We start from the raw sequence: 15,919 nt of genomic DNA, 5'->3' as shown, positions 1-15,919 counted from the left end.
AGCAAGTTCAGCCCGAGAGCAGACCGCAAGATGCTGAAAGAGGTCTCTAAGAACCCCAGAATGTCATCACGGGACCTACAGGTAGCTCTTGCCACTGTTGATGTCAAAGTGCATGAGTCTACCATTAGAAAGAGGCTGCACAAATTTGATCTACATGGGAAGTGTTCCAGGAGGAAACCTTTGCTGGTCCAGAAAGAACATCAGGGCAACACTGAAGTTAGCCAATGAACACCTAGGCAAGACCAGCACTTCTGAAACAATGTGCTCTGGACAGATGAGTCAAAGGTAGAGCTGTTTGGCTACAGTACCAGAAGACATGTTTGGCGAAAACCAAAGACAGCATTTGACCACAAGAACCTGATACTGTTACGAATTCCGGGTTTATGGGGGTTACAATTCAGGTTATTTCTTATTAATGTATATCTATCTATAATTCCAGTAATCTCTGTATGTCTGTGTGTATGTCTGTGTGTTTGTCGTTTGTCTGTGACTGCTGTTTCTCGACAACCACGGGTCCGATATACTTTAAACTTGCCAGGTATATTGCTGGGGACCCGAGGATGTGCCTTTTCAAGGTTTCATATTAATCGGACAAGTAGTTACCGAGCTATGGCGATTTCTTTACCAAACTCCGCAAGCCGTTCGCTTTGGACCAAACCATTTCATGTAAATAGAGGGGGGGATTGTCACCGTACTCGCAAGCCGTTCGCTTTGGACCAAACCATTTCATGTAAATAGAGGGGGGGGGATATAATTTTAGATATATATATATATAGTACGGGCATGCCCTAGTTCTATTAAAGGTTGTTGTGATTAAAGGGTCAGGAGCCCTTCTGGGAAAAACGAGACCGGAAACGAGATCGTGAAGAAGAGGAGGAGGAGAAGAAAGGGCGGCCATCTTAAGCTTCGAGAGCTCCGACGTGAGCGGAGGCGATCGTTACCTACTTTGGAACGGAGTTGGAAAAGCCCGTCTGGCGAGAGGAGTTACCTGCGCGGGGTGATTGATTGCCGGTTACGTGTCAAGGTGCCGTGTGGTCCTGGAAGGAACCAAGCGCCCGGCGCTGTTCGCCTCGACGCCTATGAGGGCGTGTACGGGTCGCACCTTGGGCCTGGCGCGCGAAAGAGATTGGAGGGAGACGGTTGAGAGTTGAGACTGCAGCTCGAGACCGAGCCGCCGAACGTGAAGGACAAGGGAACCGTGCCTCGGTGAACCGAAGTCCGGGCGTCAGGAGAGCGCCGGATTACTGCGGAACCTGTGAAGTCGGGTATCCTCGCTGAGGTTGTCGAGTATCCTCACTCCCAGCCCCGGATTGGAATCGGACATAGATTCCCCGATCGCTGGATCGACTCGACGTCACCTGGGAGGCGTGCAGAGACATTGGGGGCAAGGGCCGTGAGTGTTGCCAACACTGTTGTGGGTTAAGGTGGCGCCACCTATACTATAGATAAGGATTGTATGGAAGTGCTGTAAACGCATTGTGATTCCTGTGCGGGATTTGGGAATATATTGTGGATTGTTCATAACCCTTGGTGTGGACTCGTTATTGATTGACTTATTTTCACCCAAGGACCATACATCTTTCTGCCGGGGCTCCCCTCGAGGTTGACCCCGTAACAATACCAACTGCAAAGCATGGTGGTGGAAATATTATGGTTTGGGGCAGCTTTGCTGCATCAGGGCCTGAGTAGCTCACCATCATAGAATCCACTATGAATTCTTCATTGTACCAGAGGGTGCTTGAGGATAATGTGAGGCCATCTGTCAGAAAGTTGAAGCTCAACTGAAGGTGGACCTTGCAACATGACAACGACCCTAAACATACCAGTAAATCCACCAAGGAATGGCTGAAAAGAAGGAAATGGAGGGTTCTGGAATGGCCAAGTCAAAGCTCGGATCTAAATCCCATCGAGATGTTGTGGGGGATTTGAAACGAGCTGTGCATGCAAGAAACCCCTCAAACATCGCACAGCTGAAAGAATTCTGCATGGAGGAGTGGGAAAAATTCTCCCAGTCGATGTCAGAGACTGGTAGACAGTTATAAGAAACGTCTACTTGAGGTTGTTTCTGCCAAAGGGGGCAATACCACCTATTAGAGCCAAGGGTGTACTTACTTTTTCCACATGCAAAATTTGCATATGGTTATTTAAATTATACAATGGACTACAAAATGTCAATGTTTCATGATATTTGTTATATTATATCACCTTTATCTCTCAATATTGTTGAAATGAAGATCAAATAGCTGTATGTTGAAAAAGTCAAAACTTTACATGGGGTGTACTTACTTTTTCACATGACTGTATAAGGCGCTCTTACTCGATTGAGCTTGAGGCAGAACCTCTATTGAGTTGCGAGGGTGAAAGTGCGACGTTGATTAATCGCGCTGTGAGGAACCGCCGAGCCGGGCGAGAGACGCGCATATTCGCCAGCCTGCCTTTGAACGAGATATGCGCTGGGAGGATTCCTCCCGCCTGCCTGCCTGCCTTCGTCGGGGGACGTGCTGTGACCGCGGAGGGCCAGGCCGGGCGAAGCTGTTCCTGGACGACCAAGTCGGTGCGTTCAGCACATGAACACCATCCTTCTTTCATTTCCCCCTGTGAGTGTGAACGGGCCCGTGTCTGGGAAAATAAGCTAGGACTGCTTAAGTGCCAGCTCTGTGTCCCTGCTTCTACCATTCATTGTAAATAATAATAATAATTAAACCTGTTCTTCCTTCGATTCGATCTTCCCCGTCATTTCCATCTATTGACTAAGCGTGGTACGAATAAAACCGCTCGAATCGGGTTCCAATACTAGATAACTGCGCGGACCACGTGGTACGCCAGCCGCTTGGACGTACTCGAATTACGTGTGGTTCGTGCGAGACTTGATCCCCGCTTCCGCGGCGGCGTGAGTACTTAGGTACGCGCGAACATCGTCCCGAAACCCTGTCTCACGTCTGCCCGGGAGTGGCGATTAAAATCTCGTGGTTGCGACGACCCAAGGAGAACAAGGGGCTTAACCTCCCCCTTGGTAAGGGCAGGAGGGTCGCGCGAAAACCGTAACAATACATACGGTTATGAATTTGGGTAGAGGAATATCTAGAGCCAGATAGATCTGTATAGGTAGGTAACTCGACTGTCGTGATAGGGAATCTACCTGTAATAAGTTTATGTTTAGCCCGGATGTCGGTATAAGCTGTATTGGTATCCCCACCACGAGGGGGCGGGGCATGCTAAGTAGTGCAGGGATTATGGATAAAATTCCTTTGTTTGTCGTCCCCTCTGTCGCTAACCCAGTGTCCATTATGGCAACACACTCATTTAGACACTTAGATAGTTCCCATAGTGCACACATTAAATAATTCCCCTCCCTTACCACAACGACTTTGGAAGACGAGCAGGAAGCGGCCGCGTACAACACCGGCGCGGGCGTCGAACATCGTGTGAGACAATCTATAACCACGCCCAGGGAATGGTGATTGGTTGGTGTAGAGGGCGCGAAGATTAAGCCAATCGGTGCGGAGGGCGCCAAGCCGCTCCTTAACAGCGGGTTGCTGATTGGAGGACAAGCGCCGGTGGCGGGAGAAGGTTCGAGAGACCAGAAGATACGAGGCTCTGGTTGGGGCAGAGAAAGGATTGACGTCACACTCCAGGTGACAAAAGGACTCACTCGACGACATTTTCTCTCTCTCTCTCTCTGCGTTGGACCCTTCGTGCTTCGCTCTTGGAGATCTGTTGGCTCTTCTTCCCTGTGTGGTCATTGGCATCTTCCCCGAGTCTTCTGGGTGCTTTTGGTTCGTCTTGGTGCTTGGAGCGGTGCTCGGTCCTTCGCGGTGCTTTTGGTGCTGGGAGCGAGGCGAGGTGCGGTGAGCGAACGGACCTTGTGTGCGACCGACGAGGAGCTTGGAGCGGGGCGTGCCGCTGAGCGGGTCGCTCGGGGCCTGTAGGAGCGCGCGAGCGAGGTGGACTGAAACTTGTCGGGGCCGAACGGGGCCGCGTTGGACGATGGCCGCACCACTGCAGACAAAGATAAGCTAGCACCACATTTCACAAATACACGACGATTCTTTTATTTCATTCATTCCTTTGTCCTGTTGTTCAGTCTGGTGTGGGGACGTCCCGATTAGGACATTTATGTATCGCCACGTTTTCCTGTCCCGAGATATATAAAATAAATCCTTGTATTATTTTCTTTACAATTCTAAATTCCTGTGTTAGTTTGAGTTAATCCCCTGCAGGACGAGAGCTGCCGTCGGATCTACCGGTATGCGCTTGCCGCTTCTTCCTCTTCATTGTTACCCTCCCGTGCTTTCATAGCCGAATCCGAGTTGATCGTCACCTCCATTGAAGCCCGTCTGGTCATCCGCGAGCCCTGGTATTAACTGAGGGGTTCGCGCGACAATACACACACACACACACACACACACACACACACACACACACACACACACACACACACACACACACACACACACACACACACACACACACACACACATTGTCGTGTGGTTTGTCTCAGTTAAGATCGAGCTTAACGACGCGTTTCCCAATTGACGGCGGATCATACACGAGGCGGAATGAACAATGCCGCTTGCCTTCACGGTCCGATGTCTTCAACCTGAGGGAAATAATTCAAACCGAAACGAATGTGAAATGTACAACAATAAATATTTATTAACGGAACCGAGAACAAGGAAACGTGAAGGAAGAAACTAAATCCTAAATTGGGAAGTCCCCATACCAGACTTCAGAAATGAAACAATGGGAGAGGATGAATAAAATATAATAATAATAATAATACATTTATTTTATATAGCGCTTTTCAAGAAGCCCAAAGGCGCTGTGACAGAGTACAAAAAACAAGTGCAAAAAGACAAAAATCAATAGGTAAATAATCAAAGCAAAAGGAAGGAGAAGAGATCGTCAGGGGTTAAATGCTGTGGGTTAAATGTTGAATGCAGTGTTGAACAGGTGGGTCTTGAGTGATGTTTTGAATGTGGTGAGTGAGGAGGAGTCTCTGATGGTGTGAGGTAGTGAGTTCCAGAGGGTGGGAGCAGCGATGGAGAAGGCCCTGTCCCCCCAGGATCTGAATTTGGTCTGGATGGGGGGGGGGGGGAGGTCAGGAGGTTGGTACCAGCAGAGCGGAGGTTGCGGGTGGGAGTGTGTCTGGAGAGGAGGTCAGTCAGGTAGGATGGGGCCAGGTTATGGAGGGCTTTGTAGGTCAAGAGGATTTTGTACTGGATTCTCTGGGGGATGGGGAGCCAGTGAAGCTTATAAAGGACGGGGGTGATGTGGTCACGGGTCCGGGAATGGGTGCGTAGACGGGCAGTGGAGTTCTGAATGTATTGGAGTTTATTGGTGATTATTGAGGGTGAACCATAGAGGAGGCTGTTGCAAAAGTCCAGACGGGAGGTGATGAAGGCATGGATGAGGGTTTCTGCAGCCGTGGAGGAGAGGGATGGACGGAGACGGGCGATGTTTTTCAGGTGAAAGAAGGCTGTCTTTGTGATCTGTTTAGTGTATTTGTCGAAGGAGAGGGTTTGATCAAATATGATGCCAAGATTCCGGATGTGAGGGGAGGTGGATACTGGGAAACCATCGAAGTTGAGGGCAAAGTTATGGGTGGATTTGGTGAGCGTTTTGGGGCCAATGATGATTATTTCAGATTTATCATAGTTAAGTTTGAGGAAGTTGATTTGAAGCCAGGATTTTATTTCAGTGATGCAGTTTGTCAGGATAGAGTGGGTGGCGGTGGAGATGGACTTGGTGGAGATGAAAAGCTGGATGTCATCGGCAGTGCGTGAAATTGGGGCATATAGTTACCAGCCATTTGGGCTGGTAACTTTTGAGTTACCAGCCCGAAGAAAAAGTTACCAGCCCGAAGAACTGAGATGAAAATAAGGACTCAAATTGGTGCATTTTAGGAGTGTTCAGGAATAAACTCCCTAAAAACCTAATAGCAACTTTCGGTCTTCTCGAATAATTAAATAAAAAAACACGAGTGAATAATATTTTAATGACACCAAATACGTTTTATTGTCAGAAAAGTGAGGAAATTTTATAAAAAGTTTGTGCATAGATCGATCAACATGTGCAGGACAGTCACAGTTGATAACTTGATGGTGAGTTAAAGTATTACAAAGTTGAGAAAAACTTGAGGTCTAGTAGTCGGTCTATGATCTATCACATTTCTTATTAGTTTTACAAATCTTCCACGGCAGCCTGTAAGTCCTCAGTCATCCAGAACCACGTCTTCGCAGTCAGTGTCAAGGCCGGACTCATTTCCCGACTGTTTGTCAGCTGCTGATATTGGCTCCGGCAGACCAGCTCCCTCAGGTTCACCACCTGCAACAGCAGCAGCATCTATCTCCGTGACCTGATCCCGCACCAGCTCTGGCAACAAGCTGGCCCCTGCTCTGCTCCGGGTGAAGTTGGGCCTTCTCGTTCTCTTGGAACAGCTGTTCCAGAAGTTGATTGCTGGCTTAGGCTCAAAGTCGGTGATGTCCGCAGATTCTAGTTGGATGCAGAGCAAATCCGACATTGTTGTTGACTTGAGCCTGTTCCTGAGATCATTCTTCATGATCTTCATTTGTGAGAATCCTCGCTCACATTCGGCCGAGCTGGCTGGCAGTGTCAATATCAGGTCAATTACTGCCAGGATGTTGGGGCACACATGAAAGTGTAGGGCAAAATCTATCCAGACCACCGGGCTGGCAACTCAATAAAGATACCAGCCCGGGACAAAAGTTACCAGCCACGGGCTGTCGGGCTGGCGTTAATTTCGCACACTGGTCATCGGCGAAGCAGTGGAATTGGAGACCATGACGGCGGATTAAGTGACCAAGGGGGGACAGGTACAGGATGAAGAGGATGGGGCCAAGAACTGAACCTTGGGGGAGGGGAGCAGTGGGGGATTTGCAGTTATTGATGGAGATGAACTGGCGTCTGTCAGAGAGGTATGATTTGATCCAAGAGAGGGCAGTGCCGGTAATGTTAAAGGTGGTTTCAAGTCGGGTGAGGAGGATGGTGTGATTGATGGTGTCAAAGGCGGCGCTGAGGTCGAGGAGGATGAGAATGTTGAGGTTGCCGGCGTCAGAGGAGAGGAGAAGGTCGTTGGTGATTTTGAGGAGAGCAGTTTCAGTACTGTGGTTGGAGCGGAATCAGGATTGGAATGTTTCATACAGGTTATTGGCAGAGAGGTGATGTTTGAGTTGAGTGGCTACAGCGCATTCCAAAACTTTTGACAGAAAGGGTAGGTTGGAGATGGGTCTGAAGTTGTTTAGCGTGTCAGGGTTTAGTCCAGGTTTTTTCAGAATGGGGGTAACCAGCAATTTTAAGGGATGGTGGGACGATGCCTGTAGACAGGGAGGAGTTTATTGTTGCAGTGATAAGTGGAGAGAGAGCAGGAAGGGAGGCCTTGACAAAGCTGGAGGGGATGGGGTCAAGAGTGCAGGTGGCAGTTTTCATTCCTATGAGGAGTTCAGAGAGGTCAGTAGGGGAGACTGGAGAGAACTGAGACAGGGGTTGGCAGGATAAGGGGGGGCAGGTGGTTTGAGGGGGAGCGGGTGCGGTGGTGGTTAAGCTGTTGTAGATGTTGTCAATTTTGCTTTGGAAGAATGAAAGGAAGGAGATGCAGTTTTCTGCATATATGCCTCGTCGTGTTGTGGAATGTGGTGCGTCTTATCTGTCTGCTGTCATCCAGGCCCCAAAGTCGCGTCCGGACACGGCTCCGTGCTTGGCGGGAAGGAGGCCTCAGTCCGCTTCGTTCGCGCGCTCAGCTGATCAGCGCACGCCACCCGGCAGGCCCCGCTCACACGATCGCCGCTCAACCGGCTTTCGTCCAGCAGGCAAATTCGGATCGTAAAGGAAGAGGTCCAAACGGAGACGAAAATCATGGGCAGAAGGGAGGTCCAGGCAGGAAGAATCAGGAAAGAGAAGGCCAAGGGAAGAAGAGAGAAAAATGCCGGTGAGCGAGCGGTTTTACTGGAGGTCTTCTGACGTCAGCCCGCTTCCCCTCCAACCAGTGCGTCACTTCTAACCTTCCCGAATCTTCTGATCTCATCCGTTCCCTCCCATTGGCCGAGCGCTTGGTGCCCTACTCCCATGCCATTGGTCGGTGGCTAACCACAAGTCCTTCATTGCTCTCTGCCCTTCCTTTGACCAATCGCACGTTCTCCCCTACTCTGCCAATCGGTGTGGTGTTTTTTGCTCGCCCCTCCACTGGACAATCACTCGTTCTCCTTGGCGTGGCTCTCAGCTTGCCTGGTCAATGTGTCAAAGCCATGGTGTACCACTGCGCGGCCGCTGCCTGCCTGCCTGTCTTTCCGGTCAGTTCTTATCGTCAGTCATTGTAAGGAGAGAGGGGGGGGTGGGGGGTGGTGGTTAATTAATGTGGTGCACTCATGGGCCTATCTAATGTCTGCAAGAGTGCGTTGCCATAAGGGACACAGGTATAATCACCAGGTCTGACACATAGAGGAATTATCTTAGTCCCGAGAACTATTTATCACCGGATCATCCTCAAATGATCACAGGTACACACTTACCCCGACAAACCGCCTAAACACAGAACTTATTACAGGTGAGATTCCCTAGCACGACAGCCGGCCACCTACCTATGCAGATCTACCTAAATCTAGATATTCCCCCCTACCCCAAATTCATAACAATGTGTGTATATATATATATATGTTGCGGTTTTGAGAATAAAGGAGGACCCCCCCTCGTAGGTAGATGCACCAAAACATGTAGCCTCGCTGTGGTATAGTTATTTCTTCGTAAATGTAAGGTTGTCTCCTTTCCTGTGTTAGTTTTGCGTTGAGTAGGCCTTGATTAGGCTGGAATGCCATGTGCTCGGCCTGAACAATTCTGGCAAGGCCGAATGGAGGAGCTGCAGGAGGGAGTGGCCGGTAAGCAGCGAGCCGCCAATCAGAGCTCGAGGGGAGGGGCTTGGAACATTCGGGTAAGATCGGGGAGGGGCCATATGAGACTCTGCCCCGAGCCCCGCGCAAGAGAGAACGGGAGAACGCACGAGAGGTGAGAACGAGTCAGAACGCAGAGCTGAACGCATCAGAACGAGAGACAAGGAGTGAAACTCTCCCAGCCCCTGAACAAGTCAAAGCGCTTGCTTTGAACTATTGTAATAGCCTCGTTGTGCACGAACTCTCCCCGTGCCCTGTACCCTGCACTCTGCCGCTGTATAATCGCGCTTTTGGAGGCGACCCATTCCGGGCTACAGACGCGCGATCTCCTCCTGCCTGCATTTTCCCTGCATACGAGCCGTAACCGCCATAGGGCCACGCCGGGCGAGCTGTCCGGGAGCGACCGACTGCAAGGCGCGTTTGGTGCGCGAACCTGTTCTTCTTCTTCTTCCCCGTGTGAGTGATTGGGCCCTTTGTCTGTGGATAAGTTAACATTGTTTAAGTGCCTGCTCTGTGTCTCCTGATCCTTGTACATTATAATAAATTGTGTTATTCCTCTTATTTGATCATTCTGTCCTCTCCATCTATTGGCCGAGCATCGTACGAATAGAACCGCCCAATCGGGTTCAATAAAAGTAACGGCACGAGTCACGTGATACGCACACCGCTCGGGCGGAATCGATTAGTGTGGCTTCTGTGAGGTCCGGTCCCCGTTTTCGTAGCAGCGTGGGTCAAAGGTACGTGCGGCGTCAGCCCGGTACCCTTTCTCATGCTCGCTGCGGAAGTGGCGATTCGGCCTCGTGGACACGAAGACCCAAGGGGAAAAAGGGGTTTAATCCCCCCTTTGTAACGTGAACGGGCTTCGGGAGATCCGCAACAATATATATATATACTTATATATATATATATATATATATATATATATATATATATATATATATAGATAGATAGATAGATAGATAGATAGATAGATAGATAGATGGATGGATGGATGGATAGATAGATAGAAAAAAAGATATATAGATATATATACAACAACAACAGGCATTTTAAAAGGCCATTTTCCCTGCAAGAGCGGGGGTTAGCCCTGCGATCCCCATGACAATGTTCTCCATTTTGCCCTATTTTCTGCATCTCTCCTTGTTAACCCCCTTGCCCGCATTTATTCTTCCACCATCTTTAGCCAATTAAAACACGTACTCGGATGGGGTACTGCCCGGGAATTATCCCCTTATGAGTGGAATGCCTCGCTTCCCATCCAACGCATGACATACTAACCCATATAAGGCGAAGGGACTAAGATAATGTTATGCTGTGAAAACTTTTTAAAGGGACCTGTATGGTGGTTGCTGTTACTTCGTAGCAGTTTTCTAAAACCGCAACAATACGTTGGATTGTTTAAATATGTTTGTTTTTCCCTCTTCTTTTGGCCAGCCATGAATTTGCCTGTTTTTGATCGACTTGGCGTGCTTCCAAACACACCTCCTGAGGTATTCGTCAGCCCTACAGCAAGGCGAAGGTCCTGCCTACCTTTCAGCCCGAGACAATCTCCGCTGCTGCTGACTGAAGATGAGACCGTCAATGCCAATGATGGGAAAGAACGCCGCAAGTCAAACTTGCTGCTACGGGGAGCTTACAGTCCCGGCTCCCCATCCCAAAACAGGTTTGATACCCTCTGTTGTTCCACGTGTTTGGATGTAGCATCATTTCCATTATAGAAATGACTGCCTATTTTCCTGTTATTATTTGCCTTTTGTTTCGTCAACATGGTGTGGTTTATTTATTTGTTTAATTTGTGCACAATATCTCGGCTTGTAGAGAAGCGAGGTGACAGGGCAAAATGACAAAGCCCTGAATTTGGAGCTGGAGGGCAACAGGTAGATGCAACAAACAAGAAGGTGAATGAAGAGCAAAAGAGTAGAGAAGAAACAAAGTAACAACATGCAAGAGCTCTTTCACGCTCACGCTTTTAGCTCTTTCACGAGCCTCGATCTTGTATACAAAAAAAAAAAAAAGAAGATGGTTGTGTTGTGGAGACGTGAGTTAGTGGATGTGGTATTTGGCCTGGAAAGGATGATGTGCAGGGATGGAGGATGACATACGATGGTTGTGAATTGTATGATTGTGTAGCCTTGGGGTAGTTAGACAAGCTGGAGAAAAATGTCAGAATGTTCTGTATTAAGCTTTGATTCTGGAAGTTTTAACCAGGTGGAGGTTACTGGAGAGTTGGGGTAAGTTGGAGGGCTGAAGCACCACGACTGGAGGAGAGATACTAAATAATTAACAAAAACAACAGGTGACACCAACACGTCTGCAATTTGAGAGGAATAGTCTTTGTGCTGCTTCTTCACTGTGAGGAATGCTAATGATGTTGAGAGCTGTAGGTTTCACGGAACCCAGTAGATCCAGGTTTCATGTTGAATGGCCAGCTCAGATGGAAGAGCATTACACTATTGAGTGACAAAGGCCCTGTTGCAGTCTGTCAGGAGTTCTAATTACCACATGTGGGGTTAAGCAATTGCTTCACTTTGTCTGTCTGTCTACAGGCGTCCATTTATGATTGAGTAATTACTTTATTTCATTAAATTGCATGATATATTTTGAACACTGTAGGACCTGAATCTGAGCATGAACCTGCAATTTAGCAGTAGCTTGACTCTGAATTTGGCAAAATTTTACGGAATCTTGTCCCAATTGCACATGTGCACAGAGGAGTGAGATTATTTTTAGTTGCAGATCTTGAAGAGTTCCAAGTGGTTGTTGTTGTGGTTCTTGTTGGGAGTCGAGTTTTGAAATGTTCACCCATTGGTTGGAAAACTGGAGCAACCGCACCCATATTTGTCGCTCGATTCCACCCACCATGGCCATGGCACCCAGAGGAAATATTTTGGGCGGTGTCTTGATTTTCTGGTGGGCCGAAGGCACCAGGCCTCTCGGCCTCTGCTGATTATACACTGCCTGGGTTTGTTGCGTCAGATTTTCACGGTACACAGCTCCCTAAATAATAGCCTTACATAATTTGTGAACGACCCATATTGGGGTTAAACGATCCGTGATTGTGTGATGAATCAGCTCGTTCTGATATAACCGCGGGGAGGGTGATGTGAATGAGAGGTGTCGAGTTAATCTTCTAATGGCGCATTTAATGTTCTTGTTTTTTCCCAATGTGCTTAACATGCGTGTTTCCCAATCGCTTTGTTACAGGATTTTGTCGCAGGTTATGACCACAGTGCTGTCATTCTTCTATTCTGTGTGCTTGTCTGGCAGTTAAACAAAATGGAAAATCATTCCAAACAGGAAATTTAGTTTTTAAGGACATCATGATGGACACAAACAACAAGTGTTAAGAACTAATTTAATGTTAGATAAGGTGGTATAAAAGACGCTGCATCAACTGCGATAAATGTCTGAAATTTTTTTTTATGCCTGAGCTGCCTCGAAGGTGGCCGGAGGCATTATTTTTTCGGGTTGGCCATCTGTATGGGCTAAGCCTCGTTTTTCTCAGCAACAACATGTCCGATTGAGACAAAACTTTCAGAGTAGGAGCGACACCCATCTATAATGTTTTTATGATAATTGTGACGTCATAGTTCCCGTGGTGTGGCAGCCATCTTTCAATAAACACAAATAATTAAAATAAAATTTCTCGGAAAACCGCCGAATGGAAAAATTTGAAACTGGGCACATTGTCAAATACTCACAAGAGGGAACAAAAGCATGATAATGATGACATCATAGGTGAAGTAGTATACCAGCCATAAATGTTTTAATCGAATGCCTTATCCTAAAAATCTGAAATTGCATGCACATGATATATGACCCATTTGTATTGAAATATTAAACTTATGACATCATAGGTCACATGGTTTGGCAGCTATATTGGATTTAACCGAAAACTTTTTTTAAAACGTCTTCTCCCAAACCACCAAATCGAATGACTCAAAACTTTACGTGTGTCATTGACTAGGCATGGTGATTCTAATTTGATCACGAAAACATCATTGGTCACATGGTATGGCAGCCATATTGGATTGAAGGAAAATATTAAATAATTATATCTCTGAAACCACTTGCCCTATTGATGCAAAATTTTACGAATGTCATCAAGCACCATTGTTACATATAGTTTGAAAATGATGATATCGTAGGTCACATGGTCTGGCAGCCAAAGTAGCTTGAAAGCCGATATTTAAAAAACCTCCTTCTCTGAAGCGGCTTCACCGATCAATGTGAAACCTGTCTTGTCTGGTAAATTTGTGAAACTTGAGAACAGCTGAAGGAACTTAAATCAAACTTGTTTCTTTTTAGGACAGTCTACGAGGGCATCAACCTGTTGTCACGGGATAGGTCTACGAGGAAGCATATTGGCGACACTGTCGCATTGCTCTAGTTTTTCCGACAATCTGCAAAATATTTATTTTATTTCAATTTAATATTATATACTTGAAAATTGAAAACTGCAAAACGCATATTGCCTTCTTGGCACTTCCATTATGACTTAAATTTAACAGTACTTATTACCCTCACCAGATGATAGGGTATTGCATTTGAGTCAGTTGTCTGTTTGTTACTTGCGAAAATCGAAGATTTTTTCAAGTATATTGGTTGGTCTTATGCGTTGTTCTGTCTTTTTGTTTGTATGTCAGTCACGTACAGGTCACAATTTTCAACCGAACTTCACAAAACCTCAACAAATGGTAGGGTTGGTCATAAGCAAGAACCCTATTGTTTTTGGGGTCAATCGTTCAACATAGGCCAAAGGTATCCAACTTTGTCAGATATCTAAAATCCCCCAATTTTCATTCGATTAACTTGAAATTTTAAGAGGATTTGCATATATGGTCAGTGGTCACTGAATTCAACCACCAGTTATATTTTAGGACGTCAGTCAACATAGGCCAAATTTCTAAAATCCTCAATTTTCATTCGATTAACTTGAAATTTGAAGATGATTTGCATATCTGGTCACTGAATTCAACCCCAAACTATTTTTGAGGTCAACATGCCAAGAGGTCAACATAGACCATATTTCTAAAATCCTCAATTTTCATCCGATTGACTTGAAATTTAAGAGGATTTGCATATCCGGGCACTCAATTCAACCACTAGGCATTTTTGAGGTCAACATAGGCGAAAAGGTCAGCATCGGCCAAATTTCTAAAATCCTCAATTTTCATCTGATTGACTTGAAATTTAAAGAGTATTTGCATACCAGGTCACTGAATTCAACCGGAAATTATTTTTGAGGTCATCATCGGCCAACAACGTATTTTAGGGATTTTGCAAGTATCGTGCTATGCACGATATATTTCTTGTTTGTTACTTGCCGGAAAAGATTCCGGCAAGTATGTTGATCGGTTGGTTTGTCTGTTTGTCTCTCTGTCTGTTTGTCTGTCTGTTTGTTCACAGTACTACATCTACACCATTGCACGTAGAATCGCCAAACTTTACACACATTTGTCTTGCCCTGGAATAGACTGTGTCCAATTTTTAACTCTCTCGTCCCAAGGCCTCCGTTATGACATCATAATTCGATAATTCGACAAGTACAAAACTTCATCCAATTAAGATGCAATTTCTTGAGCGCCATGTTGGCATAAACTGGTGGAGGAAAAAAAAAAAAATGATGTCATCGCTCACGTGGTTCGGCCGCCATCTTGGAAAAACCGAAAAACTTTGCACCTCTATATCTCCGAAAGTGCTAAATAGAAAAAATTGAGACATGGCTCATTGTAAAGAACTCTCCATGGGGAATAAAATATGTTGATTATGTCATAGGTGCCTCCATTATGACGTCATAATTCGACAAGTACAAAACTTAATCCGATCAAGATGCAATTTCTTGAGCATCATGAATGAATGAATGAATGATCGTTTTAAGGCCATTTTCCCCGCTAGAGCGGGGGTTAGTCTTGCGGGCCCCATGACAATCATGGTTCCCTGTTTTTAGGCAATGCTTTTTTTTTTTTCTTTTCTTTTTTTTTTTAATGGCGGATGCCCTTCCTGACGCCAACCCTTGGTCACGCTCTTCGATGCGCAGGGATACGGTGTACACACCGTGATCATTAATCCCAGCAAGCTGGTACTCAATTTGCCGACATCGGAAGGATGACAGGCTGACTCAACCCCCCTGGCGTTAATTTAGCGATCGCCCGGGATTCGAACCCAGGATCATAGGATCCCAAGCAGGCATGCTAACCGCTAAGCCAACACCAGGCTTCTTGAGCATCATCAAGGAATAAATTAGTTTAGAAAACAAATAATGATGACGTCATCGGTTTCGTGGTTCGGCCGCCATATTTGTCCAAAATGGCCGATAAAAAAGTACATTCCGGCAAGTCCTCGGTTTTTCCGGCAAGTCCTCTGACAGATTTTTCATTTGTTACTTGGCAAAAAAATTTTTTTTTTACAAGTATGTTGCTCACTCCGGGGGGTGTGGTGTGTGTGTGTGTGTGTGTGTGTGTGTGTGTGTGTGTGTGTCCTGTGTGTGTCCTGTGTGTGTCCTGTCTGTCCGCTCACTTATACTTGCCTACAGGACACGATTTTAAACCGATCTTCACGAAACTTTACCAAACGGTAGAGTTCGTGGTTCGACAAAATCCTATATATTTTTGGGGTCAAAACGTCAAAAGGTCAACATAGGCCAAATGTCAACCACTTTTTTCAAATTTCTAAAATCCTCAATTTTCATCCGATTGACTTGAAATTTGAACAGGATTTACATATCGGTGAACTGAATTCAACAACCAACTATTTTTGAGATCGGCATAGGCCAAAGGTTAACAACCATTTCAAATTTCTAAAATCCTCAATTTTAATCCGATTGACTTGAAATTTGAACAGGATTTACATATCGGTGAACTGAATTCAACCACCAACTAATTTTGAGATTAACATAGGCCAAAGGTCAACCACTTTTTTTCAACTTTCTATACTTTTTTTCAACTTTCAACTTTTTCTTTCAACTTTCAACAACAACTTTTCAACTTTCTTTTTGAGTACCAGTTGAGTACCAG

The 15,919-nt window shown here is 46.2% G+C and overlaps 1 protein-coding gene across 1 annotated transcript in view; it reads left to right on the top strand.

Annotated features, from left to right (window-relative positions):
* The window catches only part of NCAPH (non-SMC condensin I complex subunit H), a 204,855-nt gene that overhangs the window by 18,942 nt on the left and 169,994 nt on the right, over window positions 1-15,919 (top strand). The window contains exon 2 of the mRNA XM_068111352.2: window positions 10,338-10,566. Within this exon, the coding sequence (XP_067967453.2) occupies window positions 10,340-10,566 (227 nt within the window). The 5' untranslated portion in view covers window positions 10,338-10,339. The remainder of the gene's footprint in view (window positions 1-10,337; window positions 10,567-15,919) is intronic.

The sequence above is a fragment of the Myxine glutinosa genome, chromosome 3, assembly GCF_964187855.1.
Source record: "Myxine glutinosa chromosome 3, kmMyxGlut1.1, whole genome shotgun sequence".
Taxonomy (NCBI): Eukaryota; Metazoa; Chordata; class Myxini; order Myxiniformes; family Myxinidae; genus Myxine; species Myxine glutinosa.
Note: the sequence above shows the minus strand (reverse complement) of the source record. Positions and strands in the feature narration are given on the sequence as shown.